We start from the raw sequence: 25,008 nt of genomic DNA, 5'->3' as shown, positions 1-25,008 counted from the left end.
ATATCCTTCTGTAACCAATGCCATTAGTATGTTTTGCAACAATAAGGTTGTGAAGGTCTTGAGAGAGTTCTTTGCTTTTACCCATCATGAGATGTTTCTTGTGTGACACCTTGGCAATGAGACACCTTTTTATAAGCCATCAGTTGGGACCGAACCAGCTGATATTAATTTGCACTGACAAGGGGCAGGATTGCTTTCTGATTACTGATAGATTTCAGCTGTTGTCTTGGCTTTTGGTGCCTTTTTGCACCTCCATTTCTTCATGTGTTCAATACTTTTTCCCTGTGTCATTCCATTGTATTACACATAACTTAATTTATGGACATCTAAGGTTTGATTTCTATTTACTGAGAAAAATGGTGACGTGTTCAATACTTATTTTACCCGCTGTATTCTCTGTTCAATTCTCTGTCTCTATCTCTCACTCTCCATCACCCCCCCACTCTCTTGCTGAATACACACTTTTCATACCTTACCGTGTTTGTGGGGTCTCCATACCTTACCTCTATACCTTTTCAAGACCAGGCTTGATATGGTGTTAGATCTATTTTGCTTTTAGGGAGTCGGTACACTTAGGTAGGATAAGGCGAGCATTGCTGGGCTGAATGTCCTGTTCTCACCATTACCTTAAGTTATGTTATGTTACCATGTTTGTGGGGTCCGACATGGTTGGTGGAAATTAAAAGGTGTGGAGATCCATCAGGGAGCAGGGCTGTAGACCCATGATGGAGCACACCCCACACACACACCTAATCAAACACTGACAGTAAGGGAGGGATAATTCTTATCTCCTGTTCTGGCCACACTCAACATCAGAGGTACTCACCGGTCTGCCCCCCAGCTTCCGTACGGCAGTATCTACGGCGGCCCTACAGCCTCCGCGTCCCCGGGGCACAGTGTCTGCAGGGATGCCCTCCGACCGTCCGCTGCACCACGTGATTTCGGTAGTTACTTTACCTGCTTGGTTCAGACAATAGGGTAATTAGTGAAATGGGGTGGTGTAGCGCACGGCTGAAGCAGACTCCTGCAGACAGTTGAGCAGCGCTGCGCTATGGTGACGGTGGCTTTTCCAGGGGGCTGGGCTCCACTCTCCTCTGACATGGCTGGGGTGGGGTGGGGCGGGCGGAGAGTGAGTGGGGGTGGTATGATAACATCACCCTCCAAACTGCCCATTACGGTCCAGACTGCTCAGAGGAAATGAGGACTCGGCAGCTGAATGAGAATGTGGTGAGAGCAGCCATATTTACCCTCCATTATTCCCCAGTCTGGATGCCTGCGCTGCCTCTTTCTAAAATGTGCTCATTCATCCAGAGAGCAGTTATGAGCCTGAGCTTCCTCGCATATCTCAGCCGGGCCTGACAGAGAGCTTTTATTTATTCAGTCATTTGTCTGTGGTTTGTTTTTGTTTGTGGTTGTAATTCAAGTTGACGATTCACCACAGAAGGGGGCGTGCCCTTTGGGGAGGAGTCGTGCCTGGGGGAGGGGTTACAGGGCTGTGATGTGCTCTCTGTTAAGGGAACATCACACACATATTCCTCATTTCCAATGTGGATCTGTTTCTGTGATGCATGACACACATGCACACACACTTACTCACAGATACACACACACACCAGTGAACATGTACCCCACACACACACACACACACACCAGTGAAAATGTTCCCCTGGAGTGGAGAGCTCACCGAGGACTGAAGCCCTATGCTCCTCCTGTCCTATCTCTTATCTCCTCTCCTTTCTTCTTCTGTACTTAAATGCATCATCACAGCACAGGCCTTCCATTGGCTGATAAATGCGCTCGTTTCAGATTCAACTGTAGAATTTTAACCCTCCTCTTATGTTTGGGGTCAATTTGACATCATTCAGTGTTTGACATCTCTTAAAAATCAGTTAACCTTTTTTTAAAATCTTAAAAGTAAACCGTAAACATGCAATACACATCATGCTATGTTTTCAGAAGTGCTGTACCAACTCTGCATCTGTTGTATGGGCTTATTTTGACCCTTTGTAACTGTATAAAATGTCAGAACTTTCACTTCCTGTAGCTCAGGCTCTAAAATGAGATGTTTCTCACAGATTTTCATATTTATGAATAAAAGGCTAGTCATTTGGGAGACAATAAAAAGGTGACACACAGTGTCAAAATGATTCTTTTGCAATAATTTGGCATTTGTTGGGGACAATTTGATGGCAAGCATAAAAGTGGTCAAAAACAAAATATGAGGGTTAGATAAACAGAGATGACTGTCTGGGTGGGTCTATGAAATCAGTGGCTGACCCCAATAGTGCTTCACTTATTCTCTCGATAAAGAAAAGGGTGTCAGGAAAGCTGCATTGTTTGAGCAGTAATGAGTGGCGATTGGGGCATCATTAACTCCATATCCCCTTTGGAGCTACGAGAGTGGCCAATCACTGCCCTGTTTGAACTAAAGAATGAATGTTGCTCTCCATTAAAAACACAATGAAATGAATGAGTCACCCATAGTGCACGATTGCATGGCAGCTCTGTCCACTTCTTCTGGCATAATGAGGCCCCAGTCTCCCATAGCAACTGAACAGTGCCCAGCCAGTTAATCTTGATCAAGTACAAACACACTAGTGCTGCAATTGTGCTTGTGTGGGTGTGCATGCGTATGTATGTGTGCATGCATGTATGTATGTGTGTGTGTGTATTTGTATGTGTGGATGTGAGGGAGAATGTGTATGTGTGGGTACATGTACATGTTCACTAGTGTGTGTGTGTGTGGGTATGTGATAGGTGTGTGATTTGTGTGTGTCTGTGGGTATGTGAGGAGTGTGTGTGCTCTCCAGCAGAAGGCCTCTGAGCTAAGCTGGGAGCATGTTCATTGGTGTTTGTGGGTGTGTGGGCACATGTTCTCTGGTATGTGTGGGTGCGGGGGGAAATGTTCAGTGGTGTGTGTGTGTGTGTGTGGGCACACATGTTCACTGGTGTGTGTGGGGGAACATGCATCACAGTCAACATTCACGTCTGTGCATTCAGTCGGAGTTTGACATTCATTGACCGGAAGAAAATATCAGTGAATAATGAAGGATCATTTTTAATAAGTGGACATATAGTACCAGTTAATAGTTTGGACACACCTTCCCCTTTCCCTTTTTTTTCCCTTTTCTGCTTTTTACTATTAATGTTTTCTTTTCTCTGTGTTTACTCAAACAATTCATATGTGGTCAAAGTGCAGATACTCAGCATCTATTAAAGGGTATTTTTGTAGATATTGGTTTCACCATGTAATAATTACAGTACTTTTTATGCATAGCCCTGCATCTGAATGTGGGAGACAAATTAACAAAATGTCAAATAAAATAATGATGTTTTGTATTTGGTTTTATATCCTTTAAATGCCATGACTTCCTGAAGTCTGTGACATATCAACATCACCAGAGTCTGGATATAATTTTTTCAGGTTGTTGTACAAGTGATGCAAAAATCTCTTTGCATTTGAATGGATCTCTATGGGAAATGGGGGGTGTGACCAGATTTAGCTGTAAATTACGCCAAAACAGTACAGAATACTTTTGTTGGCTAAATGGCTTTAACTCATCAAGGGTCCGAGGTATCAAACCAGGCTCAAACCATCATGCTGCTGCCAGATATGCTGTAGATACTAGGAGGGGCCTTTCTCCTGGCTCATTTTCCTGTTGAACTCAATGAACGAATTATTCAGGAGAAACAACCCTTGAAGTATCCACTGTATATCTAGTAGCAGTCGGGTTGTTTGAGGCTGGTTTGATACCTCAGACCCTTCATGTGTTAAAGCCATTTAGCCATTCCATACTGTATCAGCATAAATTACAGCTGAATCTAGTCCCACCCTCCAATTCCCATAGGGATCCACAGATGCACAGAGTAATAGTATCGCTTGTAGGACCAGCTGGCAATAAGATATCGAGACTCTGGTGATGTTGATAGGTCATAGACATCAGGAAGTCATGGTATGCAATGGATATGCAACAAAATAAAAAACATGACTATTTTTATTTGACATTTTGTAAATTTTTCTCAAATATTGAAATGGGGGTGGGGGGCACATATATAAACTGCTGTAATCACACACAGATGCTTGTTTAAAGGGTTGCACAAATAATGATTAATTCTTGCTTGCTTTTTATTGTGCTGCTGTCTTATAATGGCGCCTTAAAAATATTTATTTCAGTTTTAGAATAATTCATTCAATTGATCTGTTATATTGAGCAAAAAAGCTCTTCTGGCAGTGCAGATCAGGCTGCACTGATCTGAAAACAGTGTGTTTTTTTTCTGGCATGAATCATCTACAGCTCAACTGTGCAAAGCAGTGATATCACTGTAACAGAGATTAAAGCTGGGCATCCATCTTGTTATGCTTGGGGAATAGTGTTTTCATCACCTTTCCCAGGGTTTCAGTTCAGCACTGCCTCTCTCCGCACTGAGAGTGTCTCAAACCAAACAGAAAGAGGGGGAAAATAAAGAGGAGGGTGTCGGAGAAGGCGGTGAAAGTAGAGACGTGCTGGTTTGAGCTGCCGCCCTTCAGGCTCAAACAGCCTCTGAAGTGGTTGAGAGGACTTGTGATTCCTGTTCTCAGGGCCCAAGGGTGGATCTCAGAGGCACAAGTCTCCCTTTTAGCCTGCTTTCCCCAGCTGAGGAGCCACAGCGCTGAAGGCCCCTCTCTCACTGTGTTTCTGAGCGGGATTCCCTGCTGTGAAGTCCAGCTGTGCCAGTTTGACCAGTTAAAGACCAGCTTGACCAGCTATTCTTAAGCGGCCAAGCTCGGTATCAGCTGGTCAACCGGTCAGTGCTGGGAGCTTGTCTGAGCTGGTAGCTGGTCTACCAGCTGTTTCAAAGAAAACTTGAGCGGGCCAAACCATATCAAGATAGGAGCTGAACTCCTCAACCAGCTAATCCATGTTGAGATGGGAGCTGGTCTCAACTGGTCTACCAGCTACCAGCTGTTAAAAAAAACAAAAAAACTTGAGCTATTTTTTTCAGCAGGGTACCAAAAGTTGCTTTTATTCGACCCCCAAACCACCCTCACAGTGGTCCACCCTTCTCAGCTGAGCCCGTTTCATTTCAGGAAATATTCTCAGCCTCAGTGGAAGAGGACTGCCGAATGGCTGCATCCTTCATGGACATTCCGAGTTCCCCCCTGTTTCTGTGTCATTCGGAATTTTGGAATGTTTCGATTCTTTCAAACACAATGTTAACTGAATATCTGTTATGTGGGAGAAATGTTTTTGGTTTTGGACCCTTCATGGTAGAAAAAGTGAAGGGTTTATTTCCCTCTTTATTTGCACGGTTGATAATTTGAGCAGCGTTCTGGAAAAGCTCGTCGTGGAGCAGCATCGTAATGGTGCGGTATATTGCACTGTTTGAGGCAGACGCTGTGAGTACAGTTAGGATGGAAATGAAGCACGGAGGGGAGATCAAAGCTTCCTCCACGGCTCTGCGTCCTGCGGAGACGCTGATTTAATCTCCACAGGTGTGTTTGGAGGGAAGGCGGGGAGGTTATTTATTTTCCACGGTTATCATATCTTCTAATTAACACAGTGTGGTGCTAAGTGCTGAGTTTTATTAATTGGGGTAGGGGAGGAGTGAGCGTATGTAGATTAGCAATTATGATGAAACAGGTTATCTTTATCTTTCATACACCAAACGCCTCTTTCAAGACTTTTAGACGAATCCATCGATTGTGGTATTAGTGCCTTGACTGTTGGCCTTTATTAATTTGGTGAGGTGCTCAACTGTCTCTCATTACTACAGGGATTAGCGGTGGAGTTAAAATGGCTGCATCCTGTACTCTTTGGGTTGTGCATAACAAACACACCCTCTCGTTCTAACACAGAGATACTCTGCCTTCTGAACTCTGGGAAAATGAGAAGCTTTCAGATCCTCTTTGTGGAGGAATTCTCAGGAGTAACAAACAAAATTGTCATGTGCAGTTCTGAAGCAGACAGCATGTTTTGACATTAATGATCCCAATTTATAGCAATAACTGACAATCTCTCGCTTTTCCTACCTCTCTCTTCCTCTCTCTCACCCCTCCCCCCTCTCTCTTTATCCCTCTCTCTCTCCTCCTTCTGTCTCCTCCCCCCCTCTCTCTAGCTGAGGAGCTGGATGCAGAACAGAGGCAGGACTCTCCTACACAGGACACAGAGGTGGAGATGCACAAGGTTACCACGGTGACCCCCATCCATGTGCCTAACCTCCACCCCGCCCTCTCCCACAGTTACGACCCTGTCTCCAAAAACCAGGATTCCACACCAGCTCCTACTTCTGCCCCACCCCTGCCCCAAAGGGACACGCCCACCTCCTCTGACATCACCAGCACCATAGCAGCCACGCCCCCTAGGCAACCCCCCCATTCTGTGCTGCCAGATGGTGCAGCCTCTAATGACAGTGGGAGGGGCGATACGCTCCATCCAATGGGTGCCACTGCCACACCTGGCCCTGCCCACACCACCTCCACTGGGGAGCCGCCTGCTGAGGGTGGGGCCGTTGCCATGGCAACCAGCGGCGCGATCAGGACTACGGTGAGGGAAGGGGGCGTGGAGATGCAAGAACCAATGGGAGCGCAGTGGAACACAGGACTAGCCAGTGAGGTCACAGCGATGACATCATCATCCTCTGGAGACGAAGATAAGAAAACCACAATGACCATAATCACCACCACACAGACCCCAGGTACAGCAATACACCTGTCCAAACTGTCTCCGAATGAATGAATGAATGAATGAATGAATGAGTATTTTATTAATGCAGGATGAAGTGGTTCTGTTAGGGATGGAGTGCACATCCCCAATTTATAGTGCAGCGTCTGACAGAATGACCTGGAAGGGAGAGAGAGAGCGAGACGGAGAGAGAGGCAGACCTGTACGCTCCTCTTAAACTCCTCTCAGAAAAACAGAAAGAGAAGAAGAGAAAGATCATACACTCCCCCGGGCCTGTGGGTCTGTGCGGCTCTCGTGCGGAAGAGCCGGGCCAAGTGGAGAGAGAGATGAAGATGAAGGGGAGAAGATGAAGGAGATCTGCAGAAAATGATCTGCGCCGGGCCTTCACACCTGAGCCCCCTGGAGCCCAAATACCTGCTCCCACTCCCCAGAGAGATCTGGAATAGGAGAGAGCGGGGAAGAGAGAGAGAGAGACTGAGAAGGGGGAGGGAGAGAGAGAGAGAGAGACTGAGAGGGGGGAGAGAGAGAGAGAGGAAGAGAGTGAGAGAGGGGAAGAGAGAGAGAAAGAGAGTGAGAGAGAGGAAGAGAGAGAGAGGAAGAGAGAGACAGAGTGAGAGAGAGGAAGGGAGAGAAGGAGGGGGCATGAAGAGAGAGAGAGAGGAGAAGAGAGAGAGAGAGAGAGAGGCGAGGAGGATTCCACAGTAGAGGTAGCAGCCCGATACATCTCTGACTGCCATAATATAAGAGGGTGTGGGCTAAAGATCATTTGTGTTCATTGGGCCTCATTTAGCAGTATTTTCGTGACTCCGTGTGCAAATGTATGTGTGATCCGAAACGAACAAACAAATTCCACAGGATTTATCAAACAGGAGGAGACACAACCTTTTTTCATATCTGTCAGGACCTGTGTTTTCTGTTATCTGTAGTCCTTAGTGTTTCTGTACCTTGTTATCCTCTGTGCTCGCCGTAGTCTACCGTTCATTAATTCCCTGTCATTCATTTCACCTGTGTCTCACTTCCTGATTGTTGCGCTCACCTGATTGTTATTTTCCCCTCGTTGTCTGTGTATTCAAACCCCTCTGTTTTGTCTATTTGTTGCCAGATTGTCATGCGCTATTGCCATACTCACCAGCGGTTTCCCTGTCTGCCTTCCTGTGTTTCGATCCGTTTTGTTACCGACTTCTGTTTTGTGGATCATCCTTCTGTTCTTATTCGACACACCAAGTTTGGGCTCCCTTTGATTTACCGGTTTGCACATTTGGTTTTTGATTCTGTTTATCTGCCTGTTTGGACTGCCTTATTGTTTTTGACCATCTGCCTGTGACCTCAACTACTCTTTGGATTACCTGTGTTGTTTTGATTTGCCTGGCTACTGGACCGCTTCTTGGACTATCAATTACGAACTGCCTGATCTGCATTGTACCTGTTTGTTAAAGTTAAATATAGACTTTGACTTTCACATCTGAGGTCTCGCTATGGGGTTCCTGGCTCTGAATCCTGACAGTATCCAGTGTGTATGTTGATAAATATCAATCGTAAACAAAAAGCATGCACACAAATCTTATGCTTATCAAAAATGAGGCCCCTAAAATACCTTATAAGGACCACGGCAATTTCAGGCAATTTAAAGAGATGGCTGAGAACAGGAACTTAAAATGCTGTGTAGCCTACACATGATCAAATTATATTGTCATTATATTACTGTGTATGCTAGTTACTTTGTAACTTGTCTTTGCAAACATTAAAACGTGTATTAAAACTTATTTTGGACTTAACATCTTCTATTTCTTGATGTTTTCTTATAATAAACTTGAACTTGAACTCGCTGTTATTGTTCGTTGTTTATTTTGTTCAGAAAATGGACTATGCAACGGGTAAAAAGTGAAGCACAGATTATGTGTAGCTACATTATTACTTCGCAGGCAGCTTTTCTTTAATGTATTTTTATTACATGTATCTGTATCTATGTTACTGAGCTAGCTAGTTTGTTAAAAACATGGTGATTAGTCAACTGGTTCTACAAGCATATCGGAATTACCGAATTACCGCCTTCCAACTGGGATAAACAGTTCACGTCAACCTCTGACATGAAACGAGAGGCAAAAAACAAAACTCGTAAATAAATGAAGTGCACCAGCCACCTGCCATGCCACTTCTATACCATGCTGTTTGCAGGTGTAAACTTGAACTCGCAGTTATTGTTAGTTGTTTATTTTGTGAGCCTCACCAAAGAAGATGCGCTCTTTCCGAAGTAAGCTACTGTTTTTTGTTTTTTTACAGTTTTTTTAAATCTGTGTGTGTGTGTTGTGTGTGTGTGTGTGTGTGGGGGGGGGGGGATTGTTGCTGTTATTATTATTACATGTTGTTATTGTCAGTGCAGAAGTTCACTTGTAATGCAAATAAAGCACATTTCAATCTTGAATCTTGAGAGATTGGGAGAGGAGAGAGATGGGATTGTAGAGGGGGTATACCATCAGAGATTGGAGGGGGGCGCTCTGTTGTATGTTTAATTAAACTTTGTGTAATTTATTAGTTTATTTGACTGGGAAAGTGCACATTAGTAACATTTTTGTAACTGTGAAATGTTCTCGTTATCCATGGAGGCTAATTCTTACCTGTATTACCTGGGATACATGTCTCTGAACTTGTATTTTGTCTTTGCAGTTCCCTGCAGCACGAACCTTACAGGCCCTGAGGGCTACATCAAGTCTCCTCCCGCCCCTGGCACCTGGTCCCAGCCCTACCTGGACTGCACCTTCACTGTCACCGTCTACATGGGCTACGGGGTGGAGATACAGGTCAGTGTGTGTTCACACTCGCAGTGCTAACTCTGCTACTGCTGCTAGTGTTAATATCCAGGGATCCATCACTCTGCTGACTGTACCTTACTGTGTATATTGGTCAGATTAACACTAAAAAATGTACAAGAGCAGAGGGACTTGAATAATTGCATTTAATTGGTATTAGGTTTAGTATTCAGTATCTTAGAAGGTGCTATACCACATTATTCTCTGGAAAACTGCCACAATATAACTGCACTTTATGACTTTATGTCCTTTCATGCATGAATTTTCAACAAAAAAGTGATCTGCTATCTGTTACCTGCTTTAACTGATATCATCTGTGGCTATGATTGGCTGGTAGGCTGAGGGACAGCTTCCTGTGGCTGTGATTGGCTGGTAGGCTGAGGGACAGCTTCCTGTGGCTGTGATTGGCTGGTAGGCTGAGGGACAGCTTTCTGTGGCTGTGTTTGACTGGTAGGCTGAGGGACAGCTCTCTGTGGCTGTGATTGGCTGAGCTGTTGGGGGGAAAGCTCTCTGGGCTGTGATTGGCTGAGCAACTGGGGGACAGTTCTCTGGCTGTGATTGGCTGAGCTGTTGGGGGAAAGCTCTCTGGGCTGTGATTGGCTGAGCAATTGGGGGACAGCTCTCTGGCTGTGATTGGCTGAGCTGTTGGGGTAAAGCTCTCTGGGCTGTGATTGGCTGGTAGACTGAGGAACAGCTCTCTGTGGCTGTGATTGGCTGGCAGTCTGTGATTACTGGGCACCAGTCTCATACGTCCTCTGATAACTCTTCTCAAATACTTCATAAATGTTCTCATGACTTGCTCCCCTGAAAACAGACTGCCTGTCACACCACTCCTGATAGTTATCTTAAGATTCATTCACTGAGCATGACCAGCGGTAATTCAGAAATTGATGCGTGATGCATTGACGTAAGTATGGTCATGTGAACATTATCTCTGTTGATGTTGCAATGGGATGTTTGGATGCTGAATATGTTTTTGGTGAAGCTTTCCTTCCAGACAGGCACGCATACAGACACTGTTTGCAGTGCAGTGCAGTGCAGTGCACCAATAACTGTTTCTGACTGAGGCATTATGGTCCGGAGAGCTTCCTCCAAAGAAAATCCTGTTAAAAATCCATTTTTCACAATATTGTTGAAAGCCGTATTATTTTTGCTTGTCGCTCTTGGTCTGGTCTCGCGTCCTTTCAAACACAGGTCTGAGCAGCGAAAGAAAGTGTGGCTTTTTAGGTAAAAGCAGGGCTGACCCAGAAAAAGGACGGACAGTGAAGCTCTGTCAGAGAGGAAAGTCATTCTTTACCGGCCCCACGGGAAATCATCATGAAGAGGCCCCGCTTGCAGACATGGCAGTATTTCTTTATTTTTATGAAAGGAACGTGGAATTTGTTATCTCTCTCGGCTCCAGCATTTACAATTATGCCTCAATCAATACACTGCAGGAACGCTGGAGAAAACACGGTTCAGGGGAAAATTATTTCACAACTTTTTCATCTCCTCAGGAAGAGCACATTGTGTGGAGATGGGCTGGAGTGTAGAAGCAGCGTGTTTACGTGTGCCAAAGGTTAGAGGTCAGCACAGTGGATTTGGCACTCTGGGCTCGTTCTTCAGTGGGCTCCAGAATTATTGGCATCCTTGATAAATATGTGCAAAAAGTGCTGTAAACTAAATAAATTATACAGTTATTGACATATGATAATAACTATTTCGCTTAATTTTCCAACAAAGTAGTGCACTTTATTAATGATTCAAAGGAATCAACCAAAGTCTTATATATTTTTTTATAAAAATAAAAAAATTCCCCGAAAAACAGGTTTCACAATTATTGGCATGCTTGGTTTAATACTTTGTGCAAACACCCCTGGCAAAGATGACAGTCATGAGCCTTTTCCTATAATTTGTGATTAGGTTAGAGAACACTTTCTGATTGATTTTTTGACCATTCCTTCATGCAGAACATTTCAGAATCATTGATATGCTTGGGATACTCCCCTCTTCAGTTCAGACCACAAGTTTTTCATGGGATTTAAGTCTGGAGACTGAGATGGCCAGAACATGGTTGGTTTTACATTTCTGTGTGGAGTTTGATGTATGCTTGGAGTCATTGTCCTGCTGGACAATTTGGCTACTACCAAGACTCAGCTTCCTAGCTGAGGCAACCAGACTGTCTGCCAATTTTTAATTGTAAATTTTGGAACTCATTGGGCCATTGATCTTAAATAGTGCCCCAGGACCACTGGCAGCAAAACATCTGCAAAACAGCTCCACCTCCGATACATCACAAACCACCAGCCAGCCCATAGCTCCACCTCCGATACACCACACTGCCTGAAACTCCCCTCCCCCCATCCCTCACAATGACACTGATTCTGTGAAGGACACAGACCTGACGGGGCCGTCCTCCGTCGGCCGTCAGGGAGAGCAGTCCTGCTCTGTTCTGGATCTTAATTGGAAAACCACCATCACGGATGAGTCCCCGAGGACAAGAAAAATATATGATATGAGAATAAAAACCCTGGAGCAGCAGCTGTCCTGTTGTGTCCTCCCCCCCCCCACTGCACCCCTATACCCCCCCCTCCCCACACCTGTCCCCCCCGCAGGGGGGTTCTGTCACTGCCAGGTGTGTAGTTACGTATTTACCCTCATTGTGTTCAGGCGCTCTCCTCCTTGGTCGTCCACATTAACTCCCCGTACAGTAGCTATTACCGCCATTACCGTGCCGGCCCTGGTGTGGTCGTGCTAATATGTCTCTCCGCTCGTTAACATGCGGCGGGAATCGCCATGGAAACGCCTCTCCCTCCATCTTCATCCCTAAATTATTCTAAGCGGGGTAAGCCGACGAGCTCCACCTCTTAATTAATGGCTTATGGATTATCTGTCGGCTCTTTATGTTTGTTTACGGCACGCTTTAATGCCCTCCTTGTTAAAATGTCTCTCAGGTGACTCTTAACTTAATTAAAGACGCCCCTGCCTCAGGGCCCACAGACAAGGGGGGAAAAAAGAGGAAGGAGTTTGATTCACAGGTGTGGTGAAGGTGCCTGACGCATTGTGGGATGCTTTACGGCCTACTGTTACCAGGCGTTGTTTATGGCAACTGGCCCGCGTTCCTCTCCGATTCCTTTTCCCTTTTCTTAAACGGTCCAACTAAGGCTTTATGAAGCATGCCGACAGGAATTTTGCTCGTAGGGTTGACGTTAATTGAAGTGACACCATAAGATATGCTGAGAGTCACGTGTTCTGATGGCTCAGGGACCCAGAGGCTCATGGGTAAGCTGTCAGAAGCGCAGCATTTGCGGTTAGGCTCGTTGCCTGTCACGGGGGGGGGGGATATTGAGGCTGCTATTCTCTGGGGATTTCAGTATATCGGGAGGGTTTAGCTCGAACATGACCTCACGTGAAACCCCACCATATGCCAGACGACTCCCGGCTCTGCTGGCTTCATGCCCCGTTGGCTGGAGTGGGGGTAGGCCTGGCCTTGCTGGGAAGCGCGGGGAACCTTTGGATGGTTTTCTGACATCTCGCTGGATCCTGGGGTGGCCGTGGTTTATAATACTGGGAGGCAGCAATGTTTCTACGCATATTTTATTTGCTGGCACCCTTTTAAAGAGTTTCAATTAAAATCAAAATGGCCACAGTAGATGCTTTTCTTTTCCTGCACATTACACAACAGGCTCCGTCTCCAACCCCACTCTGTAGATGTGTGAGTTACAGTTCTATTTGGAGTACTTTACTGTTTGAATGTTAGGTTTTTTAAGTTGTAACTTCAGCCACATGCACACAGTATGCTGTGATGTGCTTAAAGCAGGACTGCCCTACCCTGTTCCTGGAGATCTACTGTCCTGTTGGTTTTCACTCCAATCCTAACTCGGCACACCTCATTCAATAGCAGAGCAAGGCTGACCAACCCTGTTCCTGAAGATCTACCATGCTTTAGGTTTTCACTTCAACCCTAACATTCAACAGCTAGAGATCTTACTGAAATGTGGAATCAAGTTTGCCAAATTGTTTAGAGATCCCGATTGTCAGAGTTGGCTTGAGAGATCCCAGCTGTCAGTCTCTCGAGAGATCCTAGTGTGTATCAACCAGGCTGGTGTCCATTACTGCTCCACTGCCCCACTGCCTGCTGCAGGGAGACCCCGGCCCATGTGCTGGAGGTGCCCAGAGCTGGAGGAAATATCCAGTGTTAATTCAGCTCTAACAGTTTATATCACTCCAATACGGACCATATGTACTCTGTAAGAGTTTATCTATATAAATATTTAACTTTGTAGAACCCTTGGTGGTGGTGCATAGAGCAGAATAGCAGACTAAGAGAAAAATATCCATTATTTTGTTCATGGTTCAGTGAGATCTCCCTCCTGTTGAGAGGTGGTGTCCGGGCAGCATGAATACTGCTAGGGAAATGATACGAGTCACCAGGATGACTTCCACCCAGGAAACCTCTTCCCCTTATAATATAATATATAATAATAATAATAATATAATATCTCATTTTACATTTCACATCGCTGCTGTCGCTGTGGACGAGAACTAATTATTTCTTGTTGTCTTTTTTAATTGCTCAATTTTGGAGGTGCTCCAGAATTAATTGCTGCTACTCTACAAGCACTCATTTCCTGCTCATTTTGTAGATTAGGAGAAAAAAAAACATTCACGGTGAGAGGAGCCCTCAGCTGAGCTCTACAGGCAAAGGATGAGAGCCACGCTTGGATTTCCTGGAAAGGATACACGCAATTACTGAAATAGTTTTCCTGTTATGGCCTCTACCAGGACATAGTGAAGATGAAGGTGATGATGATGAGGATGACGATGATGAAGCCCACGTTTTGCTGTCGCAAAAACAGTGTATGTAGCGTTATAGAACTGTGCACAACATACAGTTTACAACTGTAGCATTATCAAATTGTTAGTTCAGGTCTTTAAAGAGGTATGGAAATGAGATAAGCAGCGTTAAAAGGGGCCACAGCAGGACTGCGAGATTTGAACATGGTGTACGGAACCTACGGTTACAGAGAGGCGTCCGTGCGTGGGTGGGGGTGGGTTGGGGAGAGATCTATAAGCACTTCTCCGAAGCCATGGGTAGTACAGATTATTGACTCTGGATCAATACTCTCAACTGCTCAGGATTAAGTAACCCTCTGCGCGGTCCAGTAAGAGCCGGCGCTGGTGCCAGAGATACAGATACACCCACCCAGCCTCAGGTCCAGCGGGCCTCTTTCATCAGCTGCCAACGGCAGATGCACAAGCATGTACACAACTGCTCTCTGGGGCCTCTGCCACCTCTGCCAGTTCAGTCATTTTACAGGACAGTAAAATCATCTGGGCTTTCAGTCTGACAGACACTCTGTTGTACATGTCACATAAAATGGCCACAGTTAGATCATTAAGAAGCCTGTGGTGGTGAGAAGGGTAAATCTGGTGGATAATGGATTCCACACCACAGCAATAACAACACTGACAAACAATATTGTTGGACTTTCAGAGTGATTTTTTCCAGCTGCATGAAGGATAAACCACGGACAGACAATCAAAATCCATCCGGATTTACAGGGCATCACGTTCAAAATGGCATATGCCGAGAGACTATTTACAGAACAGTACATTCATCAGTGCGGATGCTCACATCATTATCGTTATAGCTACAGTTATAGTTATTCTTCTTGGTGTGGCCGGGCCCTTAGTCTGGTGAAGGATCTCCTCCACTGTCAGGTGTCAGGTCACGCACAGTATGTGGAGATGCTAACATGCTAACCACCGCTACCCTTTCGCCTAAGATGAGTCCAAACAGGCTGCGATAGACAGCATGTGTTAGCTGCATTCATTGTGTAGGTAATCCACAGACTGGTCTGTTCTGGGGTCCAGAGAGAGCTGAGAGGGCAAGGCAGAACCACCATGGAAATGTGTGTTTTTTTCTTGGAGTGTCCAGTTTTCCGGTCCTCACAACAGAAGTTTGTGTTCTTAGAGTGTGCTAAAGATGGTCAAAATTGTTCAAATATACATTCAGTGTGCACTTTCGTAGGTATGTATTAGACTTATTTTTTAGACCGAAATCTTCTCCTGCTGTAGTGTCTCTATCCACTGAGAGTTTTGATGCGTTGTGTCTTCAGAGATACTCTTCTGCATATCACTGTTGTAATGTGTGGTTATTTGCATTACTGTCACCTTCCTGTCAGCTTTGACCAGTCTGGCCATTCTCCTTGGTCATTAACAATGTGTTTCTGTCTGCAGAACTGTGGCTCACTGGATGGCTTTTGTTTTTCGCATTCTCTGCAAACTCTAGAGACTGTCGTGCATGAAAAACCCAGGAGATCAGCACTTTCTGAGATACTCAAACCACCCTGTCTGGCACCAACTATCATTCCATGGTCAAAGTGACTTCAATGAAATTTGTTCCCCATTCTAATGGTTGATGTGAACATTAACTGAAGCTCCTGATTCATATCCGCATAATTGCCTGCATTGCACCGCTGGCACTCGTCTAAATGGTCTACAACAGGGGCTGCCCAGCAGCGCCCCCTGTGGCATGTTGGAGTGGACACACGCTGTGCAGAATTAGGACGGGGGTAGGGGGGTGGGGTACGCGCTCCCCAGCCCTGCTCTCGGTGAGTTCCCGCGCACAGGCAGCTGCCGGCCCGTGTTCTCCTCACACGCGGTGAGCACAGAGATTGAGTCTGAAGGAAGCGTGAGGCCAGAAGGTGTGTGGTGTGGACTGCATAATTCCTGCCTCCCAGGTCCGCAGGGTGCCTGAATAATTCAACACTCATAAAGCATCTATTTACGTGAGGGGGACAGGTCCGATCTCACCCACCTCCGAGCCTGCAGACCATACCTGCCAATGTGCAACACCCCCCCCCCTCCGCCAACCCCCCAACACAGCCGCCAAACGGGACAGGCTGCCCCCGCTGGCCAAATCACATATAAACATTCTGGAGGACCACTGCTTGACTTATTTATTTATTCTTTACTTTGAATGCCTCACCTCTCCTGTGACCTTCAGGAGGTTCAGCTGTTACACACAGAGGTGTCACACAGCTGCCCTCTCCTGTGACCTTCAGGAGGTTCAGCTGTTACACACAGAGGTGTCACACAGCTGCCCTCTCCTGTGACCTTCAGGAGGTTCAGCTGTTACACACAGAGGTGTCACACAGCTGCCCTCTCCCTGCCTGTGAGGGGGGTTCCAGCTCCTGCGCCTCCTGCTGTTCAGGCTGAAGTACTGCAGTGGAAAGCATTTTTTTGGAGGGCTTTTTTTGCAAATCATTACATTTTAAAGCTACTGCTTTTTTGTTTGATCCCATGCGATTCCGCAAAATATTCAATTTATAAGATTTGCAATGCCCTCATAATTATTATTATTAATATTTCTATTAATTTTATTATTATTACTATTGTTAGTATTATTTTCATTATTATTATTATTATTATTATTATTATTATTATTATTATATTCCGTATGAAATGCCGGCTGAATGAGGTCAGAAGCCCAGCTCCTGTGTCAGTGTCCTTGTCTGGCTCCGGGCCTCACACCCAGCCATCCTCATGAGCCTGAGGAAGACTGAAGAGGCTTAATGGTGTAAAGACTTTGAGCCGGAAAAGGAAACCTCAGCTTATCCACTCCAAGGGGATTTGCAGTGATGGAGAGGATGGAAGAGGTAGGACTCGCAGGAGATCAGGCTTTCCTGTTCCTGCGAGCCGGAGGTATGTATCAGCCACAAAACCATAACCTCCACCAAAGAGTGCTTTCTGTGGCTGTGACACGTGTCCGGCGCGTTCACAAAACAGTAACACCAGGCCCGTTGATGTCCGGTGAGTTAATACTTAATACTGTATTAACACTAAGTTAATACTTAAACAATTTTGTGGTGAAAGGTCACCAAAACTTCCTCTTGGCTCTTGGGTGTATTGAGGTTAACCTACAGCATAGCCAGTTTATCGTAAAGAGTATAATTAGAAAATTAACCTTATCTATTAACTCATTGTGTAGCATTATGAAATTTCAGACGCTACTCTCAGCTCTAGCTGACGTTAGCCTGCTCTGTGTACATTATTCTGCAGTCGCTGTACAGAGCAAAGGCTAGTCTCTTATAGCAAAAGCTAAGTGACATTCCCACTGTTGCACTGAACCAGGCTGGCTCATTATAGTCCTTTCCCACTGTAGAGCTGAACCAAGCTGGCTCATTATACCCCTTTCCCACTGTAGAGCTGAACCAGGCTGGCTCATTATAGCCCTTTCCCACTGTAGAGCTGAACCAGGCTGGCTCATTATACCCCTTTCCCACTGTAGAGCTGAACCAGGCTGGCTCATTATAGCCCTTTCCCACTGTAGAGCTGAACCAGGCTGGCTCATTATAGCCCTTTCCCACTGTAGAGCTGAACCAGGCTGGCTCATTATAGCCCTTTCCCACTGTAGAGCTGAACCAGGCTGGCTCATTATAGCCCTTTCCCACTGTAGAGCTGAACCAGGCTGGCTCATTATAGCCCTTTCCCACTGTAGAGCTGAACCAGGCTGGCTCATTATAGCCCTTTCTCCTAGCAGACACTGATAAAAAGGCACCGCTTCTCATTTTCATAGAACACAAAACAATGTGAACGCTAAAAAGAGACTTGCTAAGGCTTTTGTGAGACTTGCTTTTGTGCAATCTACTTTGACTAATTAGGTTAGTCTCAGCAATATTGTTCTTGTTACCGCTGCTCCACTTCTCCAGGATGGATTGGCTCTGTCGCAGATAATTGACAACTCTGCATGCATGGATGGAGGCCATTACGTCTGTCTACAGTGTCCCTCCAGAGCACGGTTATCACTTTACGCTGATGGGAAGGACTGGAAGAACATTAATGGAGCTATGGGCGCGCCTGATTGTGGGCCTCCAGCGATGTGTGGGTACTTAAGGTGTGTGGGGACAGGGGTACAGGTGAAAAAAAAAAATTTTTTTAACCCCATAAAAGCTCAAAATCCAAAACACCTAATCCAAGTCACAGAAACCAAGCAAGGAAATCCGGGGGGAAAATAGTTAAGACCAGGTAGGCAGAACCAGACAGAATGTGGGAACAAACCGGAGAAAAGCTTGATCTAGCAAACAGTAGCACGCGAGGGCAGAAAATAAAGGGAACACGTAATGGGGAAACACAAAACTGGTGAGCTGAACGAGCAAACGCGGGAAGACAGACCCCTCAAACACCCACAAAGACAAAGAGACCAGGAATCAGGAAATCCTGGGACGGACCATGACAAATTTAAACAGGCGTATGTTCAATCTGCTGCAAAAAACAGATACAGTTCTGTCATAATAAAATGGTAAATGGTTGGCGTTTATACAGCACCTTTATCCAAAGCGCTGTACAATTGATGCTTCTCATTCACCCATTCATACACACGCTCACACACCAACAGCGATTGGTTGCCATACAAGGCACCAACCAGCTTGTCAGGAGCATTTGGGGGTTAGGTATCTTGCTCAGGGACACTTCGGCACACCCAGAACGGGATTGAACTGGCAACCCTCCGACTGCCAGACGACTGCTCTTACTGCCTGAGCCAATGTCGCCCCTTTGGAGACAGTTGATGTATTCTCAGTAAAAGACATCCAGGACTACACCAAAGCACACAAAATAATGTAATAGTAATTCAAACAGTTAATAGGTTTTTTTTTTTTACTGTTCAAAAGACTTTATACAGTATATCTTTTTGTTTTCAACCAATTAAACACATTAGTTTATTTCCATTAGTAGAGAATTAATAGTTTTATTTCATTCGAAAACTTTACTTTTTAATTGCATATTAATATTAAAATGTATTGAAATCCTGCTTCTATAACCCCTGTCCTCAGCCATGTTAATTGAACACTCATTTCATGCAATCTTGACTGCTGTGGAGTTTATCAGTAATTTGGGATGCGCTCGGTGCTTTTGACTTGACCTCTGGAGTTGTTTGCGTAACACGATGTGTTGCCAGTCTAACAGGGTCAGTGGAAGTTTGCCCCCTCATCATTTTCATTTCACTGACTAATGGTAGCTGTGAAAAGAAGCTTTGTCTGCAGGTTATACTGTAAGCTGTTTTGTAATACCTGGATGTAAATGTGAATGCAGACGGGGCACTTTGGGGCCGCATTTCCCTCTGCATCAGCTAAACTAAACTAAAGTGTCCGTGTCAATGTGATCAGAATGAGCGGCCCTGATGTTGGTGATTTTTGCATAACTTGTGTTTGAGAACATTACTGTACAATGTAAACATTTCACCTTAAAAAGACCTGTTTTCAAAATTAGGTGGTGATCAAAACATTCATTAAATTTGGCTGATTAATATGTTGGTCAATATTGCTGTTATGTGCCAATGTAATATAAATCATTCAAAATTATATAACCCCCCGCCCCCCATCACTCTCTCTCCTAACAGTTGGACAGGCTAATGTATTGCATAGCAGGGGACATTTGTGCTTGGTGTTGACACGTGTGCAAATAGCAGCTTGTCACTGAGTGGCTCCATTTTCGGTACTTCCTGCTGCTTTAGCCTGCCAAGTTAGCAGAGTAAGAACAGAGCTTTGGGCTCAAAGGCCTCCGTGGTGAAATGATTTCACAAGCTCATGTGTTCCTTGGGCACCATTGTGTTCTCACAAATGTTCAAATTTTACCTCTCATTCAGTTTTGCATCTGTTTTCGAAACGAGAAGCGAGATGCCAACTCCTTTCACACCCCCTCCCTCTCCTTAAAATGAAAGAATAGTTTTCTTTGTTGTTTTTCTTTGTTGTCTGATGTCTGCGGGATACTGGCATGGTATCTGCTCATTTGTTTATGCTTAATGTGTCTTAGAAATGTCTGTTTGGTATATATTCTCTCTTCATTCTGTAGACCTCTGTGTATCTTGGGAAGAATTGTGAAGTCAAAAGATAGTTTAATGGAAGTCAAGCCACTGCATTCTCTACATATCTCATTCTCTCTCCAGTAAGATCTCATACCCTCTCCATTGAGATCTCATACACTCTCCAGTAAGATCTCATACCCTCTCCAGTAAGATCTCATACCCTCTCCAGTAAGATATCATACCCTCTCCAGTAAGATCTCATACCCTCTCCAGTAAGATCTCATACCCTCTCCAGTAAGATCTCATACCCTCTCCAGTAAGATATCATACCCTCTCCAGTAAGATCTCATACCCTCTCCAGTAAGATATCATACCCTCTCCAGTAAGATCTCATACCCTCTCCAGTAAGATCTCATACCCTCTCCAGTAAGATCTCATACTCTCTCCAGTAAGATCTCATACCCTCTGCAGTAAGACCTTGCAATGAACATAAGTCTGTTCTAGTACAGCGGTGTCAGGTGGTCCAACGGGGCCCCAGATTCACTGTGTCACGTTGCAGACGCTCCTCGCTCAGCGAGGGGGGAAGAGTTTGGGCGCAGCACTTCAGCGCTTCAGCGCGGGACAGCCCAGCGGGACTGTGAGCGCACGGCGCAGACAGACAGGCGGAAGAAATCCGTGAGAGAGGAGCGTAACATGCGATTATCCAGCGTCTGCACTCCGCTTATTACTCTCAGTGAAGAGAAACGTTAACACGATTATCTGCGCTGCGCCGTTTGTTTGAAAACATATCCGCAAGGAAATGCAGAGATGTGCCAAATGGCCTTTGTTTGCATAAACACCCACAAAGCTTTTTTCTTTCTTAAAAAAAAAAAAAAGTATGCATTACTCTCAGCCAATGACATGTATGGGTAGTAAATGGCCATCATATCTGGTTTTATTTGGTCACCTACTGTACACTTACTGAATACTGATATCTCTGTTCTCTCATGCACCTGTCAAACAGAAGCAATGTATGAATGTATCCACTAGCAGTACAGATTTGAGTAATTCTGCCCGTTCAGAGAGGGCATTTCTTATTGGACATTCAGAATTTGGATAGAGAGGGGAAAATAATGGCAGTACTCCAGTTGTGTATTAAAACACTGTAACACACTTACGTGTGCAAAGAGACCCAGTGGTGTATTAAAAATACTGTAACAGACTTGTGTGTACAAAGAGACCCAGTGGTGTATTAAAACACTGTAACAGACCTGTGTGTGCAAAGAGACCCAGTGGTGTATTAAAACACTGTAACAGACCTGTGTGTGCAAATAAAAACAGTGTTGTTCATCTCAGGAGAGGAAGACAGAGCAGACCTGAGGGTAATTAGCCGATGCTTTGCTAACTGTCCTGCTAATTACCCTGAAAGAGTGTGATGACTCAGCTGAATTAACACTTGTACACTCTGCTCCAAGTGCTTCTCCTTCAGACGTTTATCCTCAGGTGTTTGGGGAAAAGCAGAATTTGCACTATGTAATTTACTTCACCAGTCTGTGGGAAGGTTGGATCTGCAGTAGGGGGGTGTTGGTGGAGAGAGGGTTTGCACCACTCAATGGAGGATGATGTAAGCCACTGCAAGCCGCAGCAATGACTCTGCCTGGTGGAGTCCAGGGTCCCGAGGCCCCTTGGCGCCCCCTGTGGCTCCTTAATGAATGGTGCCTCAGTTCCTGTCAATCACAGTACTTCTCTCCACAACACAGGTTTCTGTATAACTCAAACACAGGCCCCACACAGCACAGGTTTATCAGTAACTCAAACACAGGCCCCACACATCACAGGTTTATCAGTAACACAAACACAGGCCCCACACATCACAGGTTTATCAGTAACTCAAACACAGGCTCCACACAGCACAGGTTTATCAGTAACTCAAACACAGGCCCCACACAGCACAGGTTTATCAGGAACTCAAACACAGGCCCCACACAGCACAGGTTTATCAGTAACTCAAACACAGGCAGCACACAGCACAGGTTTATCAGTAACTCAAACACAGGCTACACACATTACAGGTTACTCTGTAACTTAAGCACAGGCCCCACACAGCACAGGTTTATCAGTAACTCAAACACAGGCTCCACACAGCACAGGTTTATCAGTAACTCAAACACAGGCCCCACACAGCACAGGTTTATCAGTAACTCAAACACAGTCCCCACACAGCACAGGTTTATCAGTAACTCAAACACAGGCAGCACACAGCACAGGTTTATCAGTAACTCAAACACAGGCATCACACAGCACAGGTTTATCAGTAACTCAAACACAGGCTACACACATCACAGGTTACTCTGTAACTTAAACATAGGCCCCACACAGCACAGGTTTATATGTAACTCAGAAAATGAACACATTTAGGGTTCCACTTTACCTATAGTGGCCCTTATACCTGTGTATAATTATTATTATTATTATTATTATTATTATTATTATTATTATTATTATTATAGTAGTATACTTATTGTACTGTGTATTGACATGTTGTAACCCTGTAATTACAACTGTTAACACCTCTCTGTAGCTGTGGCCACAGCATAGAGTGACTACAGTCAAAAACTATTTAAATTGTTCTCTTTTCTTGCCAGGATATTGCCCTGTTATGAAATTGAAACATGTTAAATGCTTTCACAGTTTTACAATTATAATTATGTAATGTGCCTTGCAGTTAGACTGTAATTATGCTTTAGTTACAGTGTAATTACATTGACATGCTTAATGCAATGTGGGAGCTTCACTTGGCATTTCTTTCAATTTGCCTCCCTTATTAAAGGGGGACTGACACACAAACACAGGCACACACGTGCACACACCCACACACACGTGCACATGCCCCCCCCCCCCCCCCCCCCCCCCCCCACACACACTCACACGAAGGCTCACACACATACACACACAGCTAACCATGTGAACTTAGCTCAATCCCAATCAACACTGTAGCATGAGAGAGGGGGAGAGAGAGGTGGAGAAAGAAAGAGAGGATGAGAGAGGTAGAGAGAGAAAGAAGGAGGATGAGAGAGGTGGAGAGAAAGAGAGAGGATGAGAGAGGTAGAGAGAGAGTGTGTAATTGAGGTATGGAAAGAGAGGTAGCACAAGAAATAAATAAGGAGAGAGAATCAATATTGTAGAAAATCTTCCATTTACTAAATTGCCCTGATTTGTCTCTACTTATTGTTCATTTATTCCCATGTCTTAGAACAAAGTTGCATTATCAGAGTTGCATTGTCTCCGGTAAGGGAGACACGCTGGCTGGCAGGTGCGGCCTCTGAACGCTCTTCATGAATCACGATAGACAGCAGACATATGGTGCAACAGGTGACGTTCTTCTGAGAGTGAGCCTTGGTGTCATTAGCCTTCTGTTTTATTATTCAGTGTATGGCTGCTTGTGTATCATTGTGTGCATGTGAATGATTTCATCTACATTACGTGCCAGTGTAATTAGTGTGTGCAGGGTGATGTGCATGTTTATGTGTGTGTGTGTGTGTATGTGTGTGTGTGTGTTTGTATGTTTGTATGTATGTACAGTCAGTGAGCACTTTATTATGTATTTATTACTTCTTTTTTTTTTTTACTAATTGCTGTAGCCTATCCACTTAGAGTTATGATGTGTTTTGTGTTCTGAGATGCTCTTCTGCATACCACTGTTGTAATGTGTGGTTACTGTCACCTTTCTGTCAGTTTCTGCTCACAGAACTGCTGCTCACTGGATATTTTTTGTTTTTTGCACCATTTTCTGCAAACACTAGAGACTGTTGTGTGTGAAAATCCCAGGAGATCAGCAGCTTCTGAGATACTCAAACCACCCTGTCTCAACCCATCCATTGTTACTTTCACTTTGACAACTTGCATTTAAAAGCTTAAAAACTATATTAACTATCTAAAAACTATATATTATATTTTTATTCTGAATTTGGCATTACGACACACAGATTATGAAATGAAGGTGAAAGCCTAAAACAGCCAAAAATGATACATGAACGGGAAATTAGCTGTGGCGATTTACAACTGATTACAACTGACACATGTACCCTATGTTCAAAAGTTAGGGTTCACCTTGTCTTTTTCTGCTTTTTCATTTGAGGCCTCTGTTCACCCCAGTGCCTGCCTTTGATTTGCCCCTTGGCTCGCCATATAGTGGCTCTGGTAAATGTAGTGTTTCCAGCTGGACTGCATCCTTCCAATGGGATGCTGTTTGTTATTTTGCTTTGTTATTTTTCAGTCATTATTTTTGAAGGTGATCCTGGTTGGAGACCTGATCTCCGTTGGGGGTTGGCTACAGGCCACTTCGAGCCTGGTAAGGTTTTGAAGACTAGCTGAGGGTTATTTGGGTTTGTTCAGGCAGACAGGACCTGAGTTACTCATCGGTCTGCAGTGTTGGTTTCGTTCCCACTCAATATCCTAATCCTTTACCCTGTCACAGCCAGACCCTAGACCGGCTCGTAACAGAGTGTGCTGTATGTATATACTATGTATGTATGCAGGTAACCCATAAAATGTCATTCCATGGGGATGGTTCTGTGCTGTACGGATGGCCGGTGTCTTTCCCTGGAGCTGATGGGAATGATTTACCCCCCGTCTTACCCCTTCCTGCATTCAAACGCTGAAGTGCCCCCTGGCCAGAATGCCATGCAGTACAACTCTCAAAATGGCTTGTCAGAAAAGATACGGGACAGTAAAAATGCTAAATTGAAATATTCCCAACCATATTTCAAGA

General features: G+C 44.8%; 1 protein-coding gene across 1 annotated transcript in view; it reads left to right on the top strand.

Annotated features, from left to right (window-relative positions):
* The window catches only part of LOC133107560 (seizure protein 6 homolog), a 182,261-nt gene that overhangs the window by 96,909 nt on the left and 60,344 nt on the right, over window positions 1-25,008 (top strand). Inside the window, exons 2-3 of the mRNA XM_061216552.1 lie at window positions 6,097-6,675; window positions 9,327-9,460. Of these exons, the coding sequence (XP_061072536.1) occupies window positions 6,097-6,675; window positions 9,327-9,460 (713 nt within the window). The remainder of the gene's footprint in view (window positions 1-6,096; window positions 6,676-9,326; window positions 9,461-25,008) is intronic.

Source organism: Conger conger, chromosome 13 (genome assembly GCF_963514075.1).
Source record: "Conger conger chromosome 13, fConCon1.1, whole genome shotgun sequence".
NCBI lineage: Eukaryota > Metazoa > Chordata > Actinopteri > Anguilliformes > Congridae > Conger > Conger conger.
The sequence above is the reverse complement of the archived record's forward strand: the minus strand, read 5'-3'. Positions and strand labels throughout refer to the sequence as shown.